A 13,887-nucleotide genomic window follows, 5' to 3' on the forward strand; every position below is an offset into this window, starting at 1 on the left:
AAAAGACTTGGAGAAGATACAAAATTATCACAACATTATAGAGCTAATTAGCTGGCAGTAAGGGTGTGAGTCCAGGTCTGGCCAGACCCCCATATTCTTTAAAAGCTTAGCTAGAAATTCTGGAAGGGTAAGAAGTTAAGAGAGAACTTTTTAATGGACAAACTGAAATTTACAACACGAATCCATCATCACAGTGATTCTATTTTTTCCCCAACATTTTATTATAAAGATGGTCAAACATCTAAAAAAGTTGAAAGAATTATATAGTGAAAATCCATATACTAACCATCTAGATTTTACATCAACATTTTGCTTTATTTAAGATAACACCCCTATCCATCTATGCATCCCTATATTCCCCATCAATGTAGCTTATTTTATTTATGCATTTCAAAGTAAAGTGCAGAAACATTTTAAGAGGGAAGACTTTGAATCCTAACTCTAGACTTTATATTATTTATTCATGTAAAAATGGTCTCAAAACTATACCAACTATAATTTATGAGGATTTTTACTACCATTCATAAATTCTCTCAGCAAGTAATCTTGACTAAATCTAATCTTTTTATTTACTCCAAAGGTCCATGCTGAAATCAATGTAAATTTTAAAGCAGCTGCTTAATGAAAGTTACACTCATTGACTGTGATAGAATTTAACCGTTTTAAAGCAAATCTGCTCTAATTGCTTCATTTTTCAAATAAGATTTACATTCCCCCAAATTATAATTCTGTAACTTTAGTATTCTTATGTTTAAAGTATCTTTAATATGTTAAATTCCATAATAAAATAAACTATGTTAGCAGATTCTCAAAAACAGATTAAATCACTGATGTCAAATAAGTAACACTTACAGCAAGTCTTAGAAATTTATTCCTAAGATTTCATTTGAAATCGATTGCATTATTCTGGTTTCTTCCTGGTGAAGATGAATGAACTGATTCCCTCACTATCTGTGGCATAAAAGAAGCTTCAGTCCTCCCTTCAAATCAGTTAAGAAGAAAATGTGAACAGAGGGCTGGCATACTGACTTTTCAATGCCATTTCTGGAAACTGGTTTAGGAGTGATTCCCAGCAAATTACAAGGATAAAAGATAACAAGTCAATACTATTATTTTGACATTTTCAATGACTATAATTTAATAAACATTTTTTAAAACTCTAAAATCTGAAGTAACACTTAAAAAATTTTACTTATTTATTTATTTATTGGCTGTGCTGGGTCTTCATTGCTGCAAAACAGCTTTTTTTTAGTTGTGGCAAGTGGGGGCTACTTTTTGTTTCGGTGTGGAGGCTCAGTAGTTGTGGTGCAGGGGCTTAGCTGTCCCACATCATGTGGAATCTTTTCTGATGAGAGACTGAACCTGTGTCCCCTGAACTGGCAGGCAGATTCTTAAACACTGGACTACCAAAGAAGTCCCTAAAATAATACTTTTTTCAGAGAGCAATAAAAGTAAAGTAACTTATATTATGACTCTACAACAAAATATGATGTTTGTGTTGTAGATACTAATCTAAATGCTCTGTAGCCCTGCAAGGAATTAACTATGTTTTATAAGCCACAAAATGAGTTCACTCCTGAAAATAAACAAGTGGAAAGAAAAAGTCACTCTTTCACCTGGTATATAAAGATCTATCAGATCATTCCAAATAAAAATGAATCAAGAATGTAATTATTATTTATAAACCACTTTCTTTTTTGAAAGTTCAAAGTGCTTTAATTAGAAATGTTTTCACAACTATGCCTGTTTCTGAGTGTCACATACTTTTTCTCTTACTGTAGTTTTTCTTTCTCTCAATGAGTCAGCCCAGAAGAAGCCAAAACTGAAGAGAAAAACAACTGTCACATAAAATAAATTACAACTACTACACACCATACCTATCATAATGAATTCAGTAACTTTTTTTCAATAACAATTGAGGGAAACGAATTTTAATCTTCAAATCTTTATTAATTTCTAATATAGTATTTGCCTAAACAAATAATCACTACTTTGGCATTATACTTTGGCTGGGACAGCCAGCAGAGCAAGCAAAGGAAAAAAAACATTTTTGATGGCTCATTCAAATGGAAAAGCCATATATCAGAAGTTATTGTGTAAAACCTCAGTACTTATGATGGAAAGCACAGTTTGGCAGAACACATTTAATTAGACTTGGCTCTTTAAAACATTAAATACTCAGTTATAATCACATCACAGCTTTGTCTTATAATGAAAAAATACACAAGAAATTTCAAAGTCAACTCTTCCTTTGCTTCATCCATTTTTTAGGTATTAGAGGCTACTCAGAAGCCTGAAAATATATTAAAAGACAAGATCAAAGGAGGATAGAATCAAAAGAAAAACAAATAACTTATCTTTCCTTCTCATAATATAAACTTTCAACCTAACTCTTTTAGTGACTATCTGAAGTCTCTATTATAAATGTATATACCAAATAACAGATATTTTCATATTTACATTAAAAATCTTTGTAAATCATTAAAATGTCACTGAATTTTTTCTAAACAGAAGTTATCTTTCAAATATAACTATGTAATACTTGCTACTAATAGTGACCATTTATTGTGTACCTACTGGGTAACAGGCTCTTGCCTACACATTGGCTCATCTGATGACCTCAGAGGCCCTACAAAGGGAAAGAGTTATCCTCATTTTACCTTGAAGAGTTTGAGTCACTGAGAGGTTAAATAGCCCAAAAACATCTAGTTAGTAAATGGCAAGACTGGCATTCAGTTCTAGGTCTACTACCAACAGCCAGATTGATACTTGCGCCTCTTCCATGATACCAAATTATCAAAATCTAGAGCTAAAATCCCTCCAAAGGACAATAAATAAGGGGTGGCCTCCAAAGTCAGAAAAGAAAATAATTTGTTTCAATCACAGGATTATTATTGGAAAGTCTCCTTATGCATTCTGGAATGCCTCTTCTTCTGTTTTTGTTTGTTTGCTTTTTTAAACATATTAGTGAGGTTTGAATGGGCAGTGGGTGATCTACTTTGTCCACAACCCTCAGAACCACCACAAATAGGTTGTGGTTTAAAATAAAGAATGACTGGAGTTAAAAAGTACCTTAGCTATCAAAAAACATAAGGGACTAGCAGCCTCCAAAACTGGGAATTTCAGTGAGGAGAAATCCAGCATGACCTACTTAATACCTGCTGCTGCTGCTAAGTTGCTTCAGTTGTGTCCGACTCTTTGTGACCCCGTGGACTGCAGCCCACCAGGCTCCTCCATCCATGGGATTTTCCAGGCAAGAGTACTGGAGTGGGTTGCCATTGCCTTCTCCACTAATACCTGCTGCTGCTGCTGCTAAGTCGCTTCAGTCGCGTCCGACTCTGCGCGACCCCATAGACGGCAGCCCACCAGGCTCTGCCGTCCCCGGGATTCTCCAGGCAAGAATACTGGAGTGGGTTGCCACTTCCTTCTCCAGTAATACCTACTACTGACTGAATGTTTGAGTCCTCCCCACCAAATTCATATATTAAGCCCTAACCCCAATATGGTGGTAATAGGAGGTGGGGCTTTTGGAAAGTGATTAGGTTTAGCTGAGGTCATGAGGGTGGAGCCCCCAGGATTGTATTTGTGACCTTGTATGAGGAAGAAGAGACAGCAGTGAAGAAACACCATGTAAAGATACTGTGCAACCAAGGACTGCCATGATGTCCAGTGGTTAAAACTCTGCCTTCCAACGCAGAGGGTGTGGGTTTGATCCCTGGTTGGGGAACTAAGATCCCACGTGCCTCACAGCCAAAAAACCAAAACATAAAACAGAAGCAATATTGCAGTAAGTCAATAAAGACTTTAAAAATGGTCCACATTCAAAAAAATCTTTAAACAACAAAAAAAAAGATACTGTGCAACCAACTGCTAGTGAAGAAAAGAGCCTTCCCCAAGAACCAAATCAGATAGGACCTTGATCTTCTTAGACTTTCCAGCCTCTAAAACTGTTGAGAAATAAATATCTAATGTTCAAGCCACACAGTCTATGGTATTCTGTTACAGCAGTCAGTCAGTTTACTCAGTCATGCCCGACTCCTTGCGACCCCATGGACTGCAGCACGCCAGGCTTCCCTGTCCATCACCAACTCCCAGAGCTTGTTCAAACTCATGTCCATTGAGTTGGTGATCTGACAAAATGTTACCACCATATATCCTGCTCCATCACATAACAAGTCACACAGGTAAAAGTCTTCATTCATAAGTTTTGTAAAACATCTTTAACAGTGTAAGGTGGTTTGCTTATAGATTAAAGTAAGGATCAAGAATCAGTCGTCTTACCAACTAACTAAGATATCTTGGACTAGTTGAAGATTTAAAATATTTATTACAATTCAGGGTGGGTCAGCATTTTTTCTTTACTAAAATTTTTGGCTAAGTTTATAAACAAAATGTTAAAAAGAAAATATAATCCTATGAAAAACTAGTGAGTAAGAAATAGTACCATAGTGACTGTTGTCAAGGCAAGTTCATTTAGGAAGCAAGGAGAAATCTCTTGTGGGCAATATGTATTTAACAATCAGATTTTCCTTTCTGACTGTCATTAGCCAAATTTTGCACCACATAAAATGAAAAGTGAGTTGGAGAATGAGCAAAAATATGACTGGTATATTCAGTTTGGTCAGTATTTCAAAACATTTTTTACCTAAATTTTAAAAGCTTGAGCAGATGAAAAAGATAAAATAGTCTCTCAGATTTTTTAATTGTCTTATATAAACTTGTTAAGAGACTTTCCGGTCGCTTATGTCATCTGTTTAATATATTTTCTTTTAAATTATTTTGATTTTGATTAGCAAGAAACTGCCGAGTTTCAGTACACATAACAAGAGCCATTTACCTGAGGAGGGATGTTTATAGTTTTAAAATTGGTTTTATAGACAGTATCTCACTTACTCTTCACAGTAACAATAACCTAATACAAAAACCCTTATTTTCAGCTTTAAAACTAGAATAATGAGATACAAAGAGTTAAAGAACTTGTCTAAGGACCATGCTAAGCTGGGGCTCCATCCCAAATAACCCAATTTTCCATATCAAACTGTGGAAATCCACCCTTATCCACAAGGACTTTCAGGAATGAGAGAAGAGAAAGAGCAACTGAGAGGTCTCTGTGGTGCAGTCCAGAGGAGATAAAGGAGGAAAGGGGGCCTCATTTGAACTCACAAAAGGCTCACTCAGCACTTCCTGCCATTGGGGGACTACAAGCTCGTTTCATGAAGATCCTCGTGTGTCAGTCCTAAAAGTCAGAGGAAACTGTAGGAATCCACTTTAATAAAAGTCTGCTATCTGGGAAAACCACACTACTTACTGCCCTCACAGCAAATCCTCACTGGGAAGCCAGGAAATGAGATCTCGTCTACGTAGAATAGTCACAAAATCCCTAGTTATATTAATACTCTCTGTTATTTCATATGTGCCACCCATATAAACACTCTGCTTTCCACACTGGAATTAGAATGTATCAATCCTCTCAATATGATGTCTAGCACCTAACTCTGAGTAAAGCAGGAAGCCCCAAAATATTAATATTTGTCTATGACAATCTAGGGCTCAAATTAGAGTAAATCTTATGCGTTGGCTGGAGCTATGGATGACATTACACTAACAAAATTATATCTGAGATAGATACACTGAAAGGTCTGTACCTATATATATAAAACCTGAAAGGGACTAGGACATAAAAGTTACATATGGAAAATACTTAGATAATAATATTAATAATAAAGCCATTAACAACTGAATACTATCTGCCAAAACAGTTACTGGGCAGTTACTCTAGGTGAATAACAAAACAGTGTTCAGAGTCAAGGAATTTGGAGTTCCAACTTATTTCATGCTGTAGTACCATACTGTCAGACTTAAACAATCCTAATAAACTAGACCTCATCAGCTACAGAGAGCAAGAAGAGAAAGCAAAGTAATACAAAAGGAGAGAGTCAGTTAAACCCATTAGAGCTACCTCAAAACAACACATTCCCCAGTAGTTAATAGTACTGACTCAACTATCTGCCATGATGGGCTCCCAGCAGAACAAATTCAGGCACTGGAAAGGGACCAGTGTGTAATTTTGTACTCCAAAACTATGAATAAAAGTTTGTCAGCATGTATTCTAGACATTACTATATAAAGTAACATATTAATATATAATTCACTCTGACCATTTCCAGTAAAATAAATCACATTTGACACATATATGAAAATTATTTTTTTTAAACAAAGAACAAAATTTGTTTTTTCAGTTTTCTAACCTTATTGAGGCTTTCAATGGCTAAGTCAAAGATCTCTCCCAGTAAATGTCACTGCACTTAAAAATATGTGGGCTACTTTCAAATATCTTTTGATATTGATTTCTTTTCTTTTTTTTTTTTTTTAAATAAATTTATTTATTTTCAGTTCAGTTCAGTCGTTCAGTTGTGTCCGACTCTTTGCAACCCCATGAATTGCAGCACGCCAGGCCTCTCTGTCCATCACCAACTCCCGGAGTCTACCCAAACCCATGTCCATCAAGTCGGTGATGCCATCCAACCATCTCATCCTCTGTCGTCCCCTTCTCCTCCCGCCCCCAATCCTACCCAGCATTAGGGTCTTTTCCAATGAGTCAACCGTTCACATGAGGTGGCCAAAGTATTGGAGTTTCAGCTTCAACATCAGACCTTCCAATGAACACCCAGGATTGATCTCTTTTAGGATGGAGTGATTGGATCTCCTTGCAGTCCAACGGACTCTCAAGAGTCTCCTCCAACACCACAGTTCAAAAGCATCAATTCTTTGGTGCTCAGCTTTCTTCACCGTCCAACTCTCACATCCATACATGACCACTGGAAAAACCATAGCCTTGACTAGACGGACTTTTGTTGGCAAAGTAATGTCTCTGCTTTTCAATATGCTATCTAGGTTGGTCATAACCTTCCTTCCAAGGAGTAAGCGTCTTTTAATTTCATGGCTGCAATCACCATCAGCAGTGATTTTGGAGCCCCAAAAAATAAAGTCTGACACTGTTTCCACTGTTTCCCCATCTATTTCCCATGAAGTGATGGGACCAGATGCCATGATCTTGGTTTTCTGAACACTGAGCTTTAAGCCAACTTTTTCACTCTCCTCTTTCACCCTCATCAAGAGTGAAGTTATTTATTTTAGTTGGGGGCTAATTACCTTACTGATATTGATTTCTAACATAATTCCACAGTGATAAGAAAACAGACACTGTATGATTTCGATACCTTTAGACCATGAGATTTCTGCATCTTGTTTATGTCCCTGGATATGATCCAGTGTCTCCTAGTTTATAATCTATGGGAACTTAAATAGAATTTGTATCCTTCTGCTGTGTGAAACCTGAATTTGTGTGTATTAGTCACTCTATCGTGTCTGACTCTTTGCGACCCCATGGACTGCAGTCTACCAGGCTCCTCTGTCCATAAAATTCTTCAGGCAAGAATACTGGAGTGGGTGGGTAGTCATTTCCTTCTCCAGGGGATCTTCCTGATCTAGGGATCAAACCCAGGTCTTCTGCATTGCAAGCAGATTCTTTACCATCTGAGCCAGGTGCTTTTCAGATCTACTATATTCTTATACTTTTCTGTATATTCATTCTATTAACTTTTGGGAGTTTGATATTAAAACCCCAACTAAAAATCTTAACTTATCTACTGAAAATAATTGTAATATAGAGTAGAACTATATGTAACTTTGTTCTGTATTTTCCAAGTCTCCTGTAAATGTGTTATCAAACTTTCATAATTTAAAAAACAAAAAAGAGAAAAAAAAGAACAAAATTTATTGAAGTTAATTTTCATTACTCTCATTAACTGCAATAAACTAACTAGTGGTAATCAAATACCATCCAAGCACTCACTACAAAGACCAATACCACAGGACCAATAGTTAAAACAGAAAGAAGGGCATACATACTAACCAAAGCAATCTACAGACTTAATGTGATCCCTATCAAATTACCCATGACATCTTTCACAGAACTGGAGCAAATAATCCTAAAATTTATGTGGAACCACAAAAGACCCAGAATTGCCAAAGCAATCCTGAGGAAAAGAACAAAGTTGGAAGCATAACACATTCAGACTTCAGATAACACTACAAAGCTATGGTAATCAATACAGCATGGTGTTGGCACAGAAACAAAAATATGAATCAATGAGAGCCCAGAAATAAACCCACATACCTACAGTCAATTAATTTTCAATGAAGGAGGCAAAAATAGACGATAGAGAAAAGACAGTCTCTTCAGGAAGTGATGCTGGAAAGCTGGACAGTCACATGTAAGTCAATGAAGTCAGAACACTCCCTCAGATCATATACAAAAATAGACTCAAAATGGCTTAAAGACTTAAATATAATCCAACACACTATAAAACTCCTAGAAGAAAGCAAAGGCAAAACGTTCTCTGACGTAAATTGCACCAATGTTTTCTTTGGTCAGTCTCCCAAGGCAAAAGAAATAAAAATAAACAGATGGGACCTTATCAAACTTACAAGCTTTTGCATAGCAAAGGAAAGCATAAACAAAACAAAAAGACTGGGAGAAAATATTTGCAAACAATGTGAATGACAAGGGCTTAACTTCCACAATATACAAACAGCTCATACAATTAAAAAAAAAAACCCAGTAAAAACCCAATCAAAAAACAAGTAGAAGACCTAAACAGACATTTCTCCAAAGAAGACATTCAGATGACCAACAGGCAGAAAAGATGCTCAACATCACTAATTATTACAGAAATACAAAGCAAAACTGTAACGAAGCATCAATTCAAACCAGTCAGAATAGCCGTCACCAAAAGGTCTACAAACAAATTCCGGAGGGGGTGTGGAGAAAAAAGAACCTCCTACACTGCTGGTGGGAATGTAAATTGGTATAGCCACTATGGCGAATAGTATGGAGGTTCCATAGAAAACTAAAAATAGAGCTACTATAAGATCCTCCATCCCACTCCTGGGCTTTGTATCCATCAAAGCAAAAGTTCTAATGCATAGTATCATAAGATACATGCACCCCAATGTTCAAAGCAGCACTGTTTACAAAAGTCAAGACATGGAAGCAACCTAAGTATCCACAGATAAGTGGATAAAGAAGATTTGGTCTACACACACACACAGGGCTACCCTGGTGGCTCAAATGATAAAGAATCTGCCTGCAATGCAGGAGACCCAGGTTCAATCCCTGGGTCAAGAAGATCTCCTGGAAAGGGAATGGCTACCTACTCCAGTGTTCTTGCCTGGAGAATTCCATGGACAGAGGAGCTGGCAGGCTACAGACCATGGGGTCACAAAGAGTTGGACATGACTGAATGACTAACACTTTCATTTTCATATATATATATATATATATATATACACATAAACAAACACAAAACAGAATATTACTCAGCCATAAAAAAGAATGAAATGATAACATTTCCAGCAACATGGATGGACCTAGAGATTACCACACTAAATAAAGACAGAGAAAGACAAATATCAAATGATAAAGCTTATTTGTGAAATCTAAACAAAAAAACATTATACAAATGAACTTATTTATGAAACAAAAAGAGACTCACAGATATAGAAAACAAAAATAGACTCACAGATACAGAAAACAAACTTATGGCTACCAAATGAGATGGGGAGATAAATTAGGAGTTTAGGATTAACATATACAAGCTATATGAAATTGGTAAAAAAAAAAAAAGAACCTAATGTACCACAGGAAACTATACTCAATTATCTTTTAATATATTCTGAAATGTATATATGTATATATATATGAATAACTGAATCACTTCGCTGTACATTTGAAACCAACACTATAAAATAACTATACTTCAATTTTTTTAAGTTTAAGAAAATAGAGACATCCCCTTTTAGAAAATACACATTCAAGTATCTAGGGGTAAAGGGCCATAATGCATATAATTTATCTTCAAATGGTTAAAAGAAAAAAATTTGTGTGTGTATGTGTGTGCAGAATGGAGGGTGGAGAGGAATACAAATACAAAATAAATCAGATAAAAATGTTAACAATAAATCAGTCTGGTTAAAGGTATATACTGATAATTTGGGGAGTTTTTTATTTTTGTAATTATTATATATATACATATATATTATATATATGTATATATATGTGAGCTTACTTTCAAATTAAAAGCTTTTTAAAAGTGGAAAAAATAGCAAAATGTTGGTAAGTCTTGAATATGGGTTATGCATAGACAGTCTGTACATCTTTGACATTTTCCACAATAAAATGTTAAAAAAAGAAAATACTAAACAACAAGTAGGTAAAATCATGTATGGAAATTTGATACTTTCAAACTGTGGCTAGAGACGACTCTTGAGAGTGCCTTTGACTGTAGGGAGACCAAACCAATCAATCCTAAAGGAAAATAAACTCCGAATATTCACTGGAAGGAATGATGCTGAGGCTAAAGCTCCAATAGTTTGGCTACCTGATGCGAAGAACTGACTCATTGAAAAAGACCCTGATGCTGGGAAAGACTGAAGGCAGGAGAAGAAGGGGACAACAGAGGATGAGATGGTTGGATGGCATCACCGACTCAATGGACATGAGTTTGAGTAAACTCTGGGAGACAGTGAAGGACAGCAAAGCCTGGGTGTGCTGCAGTCCATGGAATCACAGAGTTGGACACTACTTAGCGACTGAACAACCAGATTAACTACCAAAGAGACTGGCAAACATAAGTCTTCAATAAATGATAGACATGTTATACAACTGAGCTTACATTTACCTTGAGTGTTCAGTTCAATCCAGTCAGTCATGTCAGATTCTTTGAGACCCCATGGACTGCAGCATGCCAGGCCTCCCTGTCCATCACCAGTCGGTGATGCCATCCAACCATCTCATCCTCTGTCGTCCCTTTCTCCTCCTGCCATCAATCTTTCCCAGCATCAGGGTCTTTTCAAATGAGTCAGCTCTTTGCATCAGGTGGCCAAAGTATTGGAGTTTCAGCTTCAACATCAGTCCTTCCAATGAACACCCAGGACTGATCTCCTTTAGGATGGATTGGTTGGATCTCCTTGCAGTCCAAGAGACTCTCAAGAGTCTTCTCCAACACCACAGTTCAAAAGCATCAATTCTTTGGCGCTCAGCTTTCTTCACCGTCCAACTCTCACAACCATACATGACCACTGGAAAAACCATAGCCTTGACTAGACGGACTTTTGTTGGCAAAGTAATGTCTCTGCTTTTAAATATGCTATCTAGGTTGGCCATAACCTTCCTTCCAAGGAGTAAATGTCCTTTAATTTCATGGCTGCAATCACCATCAGCAGTGATTTTGGAGCCCCCAAAAATAAAGTCTGACACTGTTTCCACTGTTTCCCCAACTATTTCCCATGAAGTGATGGGACCAGATGCCACTATAGGCATACAAAAATCCTAAGTCTATTTTAATGCCCTTACCTGAATACTAAACTTCCTAATGGTAGGGGAAAAGATCAAAGAACCATTCAAAATTATGTGGAAATAGTCTTAAGAGATTACCTATTCCAATTTTGGTAGACATTTTGAGACAAACTGGCAACTTCCTTCTAATACACAGAGTATATCTGAAATTAAAAAGTCTTTTGGCACCCAGTACAGATGACATCACATACCATACTGGACTTCTTTCTTTATGATGACACATAACTGCAAGAAAAATCAAGAACTACACACATCTATGAAAAACTGCAAAGTATTGCCATTGTTTCAAAGAAAGCAGTTAATGAATTTATACTATCTCCTCCAACCATACTGGAGAGTACCAGAAAATACTCAGCTTTTGAACACTAACACTAGTTTAATGACCGAAAAGAGAAAACACTGGGAATTTCCCAGTGGTCCAGTGGTTAGGATTCTGGACTCTCACTGCCAAGCAACCAGGTTCAGTTCCTGGTCAGGGAACTAAAAATCCCACATGCCATGTGGCCACACACACAAAAAATACTAACAGATTAATCAAGCCTTTCCATGGAACACACAGAGGCCTTCCTGTGCTGCTTTTGGAGACCACACAGAGCAAGCCTCCAAAGCCTCCTTATCTGAGACAGTGAGGGCCACAGCGGGGGTGACTCGGAGAACGAACCTCTGCAGGTCTGACAGTGGAGGTAGCATGCCCAGCACCAGAGACAGAGCCAAGGGTGATTACAAATGTAATTCAACTCATAGTATTAAAAGAAGTCAAAACAAGATGACCTAGAACAGAGGTCTTTCAATCCAAAGAGGTTCCTGAGACTAATCATCTCATAAATTATCACACAGTACTCCATTTTCCTATCAAACTGACACCCTGGCTAGAGTGTGGAGAGCATGTCAATGCCTAATTCAGCTGCGGAACTCAGCTCCATTTAAAATTCCTTCAGACAGCTGAACTCTGCACTGTGTAATTAAGTGGACCATATACGGTTTCTTAAGTAAGAGCATCCAGGCAGACCTTACAACTGCCAAAGTGCCAGTCTAGTTTTTGTTTCTCCTTCAGTACAAAGCACAAGTTCAGTTGACGTAACCTCACGTGACCCAGGTCCTCTGGTATTTCTAGTCTCTTTTAAGTTGAAACACTGTGAAGCAGAAATGAGGTTTTACTGGATGATAAGAAAGGATTCTTCAGTTAATGAAATTTGCTTCCAATCTGATAAAATTCATGCTTGTGCCACTTCAGAATTTATTACAAGCCTCTTCAAAATGTGCTAATTTGCTACCAAACAAAGGAAATGTTGTGTACAATAAAAAAAACTACACCTAATTAGCCATATAAAATCCTACTCAAGAAAGCACCTAAAATAGAACAATTTCCTCATAAAACGTAAGTGATAAAAAGTTTCCAAGAGCATAACTGTATTTATATTGCACAGCTAGAATGCATATAATATGCATATGTTTATATTCTTCTTGAAAAATGCTGTCTTATAGGTAAACAATCTATTCATGATTTGCATATATTTCCTTGTATAAATCAGTGCACCAAATGAAAAAAATACTATATAAACTATTTCCAGAATTTCACATTCAACCAGCTACACAGATGCAATATAACAGTACTGGCAGCCAAGTGAACAGAATTTCCTATGACTAATTGGACAAATCCTACTACATACATCACAGAACTAACAAATTCTGGTAAGACTTACTTGCTACTCCTGATGCCAGTCCATAGAGCAGTCCTCCCCCATCAGACTGCTGAGGCAATACATGTGTTCCTGGAGGAGGCGGCTTTTCCTGTCTTATGAAGTTATACAATAAGGTTTTCACAAGTTTGCTGGTGTATGGAAGACTACACAAAAAGAAAAAAAAAAGAAGATAAACTCATATTTTGGGGAGTCAACTGACTTTGTATCGTGATAAATATAATCTATTGACATAAAAAGGATTAGCACAATTCAAAGAAATCTAGCATTGTCACAAAACAGAGACGATTATGGGCTTTGAGATCAGACTTCAGGTTGAATGAATTCTGGCTTTCCTCTTACTATATGCTGTATGTTATTCATCAAATCATTTCAACTCCTAAGCTTCAGTTACTTTATTTGTAGTCAGTACAACAGGTGAGATATTACAAATTCAGTATATAATACAGTACTTGACACTTGAAGGGAGGTAGTAACAGAAACAGTAGGAAAAAGCAAGAGTTAAAAAATACAGAAACTGACATGAACAGTAATATTTGACTTAACCCAATATATCCAAAATATTCAACATATAGCCAATATAAATAATTCTTGAACCTTACGTTTTTTAAAATAAGTAAATAAAAATATGAAATCATTCAATCTATGCATGCATACAAAAACATATCCATACATATACAGACTTTTTTTTTTTCAGTGTTAATACTCTGTTTTACAGTAATGGATGGAGAGGAGAAGGGAGAGAAAATAGGTTAAAAGGGAAATGTG

General features: G+C 36.5%; 1 protein-coding gene across 18 annotated transcripts in view; it reads right to left on the bottom strand.

The window, feature by feature from the left end:
* The window catches only part of DYM (dymeclin), a 384,258-nt gene that overhangs the window by 275,445 nt on the left and 94,926 nt on the right, over positions 1-13,887 (bottom strand). For all 18 annotated transcript variants that reach the window (XR_014074652.1, XM_081561989.1, XM_081561982.1 and 15 more), the window contains one exon: positions 13,123-13,265. Coding sequence is in view for 17 of the 18 variants with exons in the window: in XM_081561989.1 (XP_081418115.1) it covers positions 13,123-13,265 (143 nt within the window). In the remaining variant the exon portion in view is untranslated. The remainder of the gene's footprint in view (positions 1-13,122; positions 13,266-13,887) is intronic.

This window comes from Giraffa tippelskirchi, chromosome 14 (genome assembly GCF_054371585.1).
Source record: "Giraffa tippelskirchi isolate mGirTip1 chromosome 14, T2T-mGirTip1v1.2.pri, whole genome shotgun sequence".
Classification (NCBI taxonomy): Eukaryota; Metazoa; Chordata; class Mammalia; order Artiodactyla; family Giraffidae; genus Giraffa; species Giraffa tippelskirchi.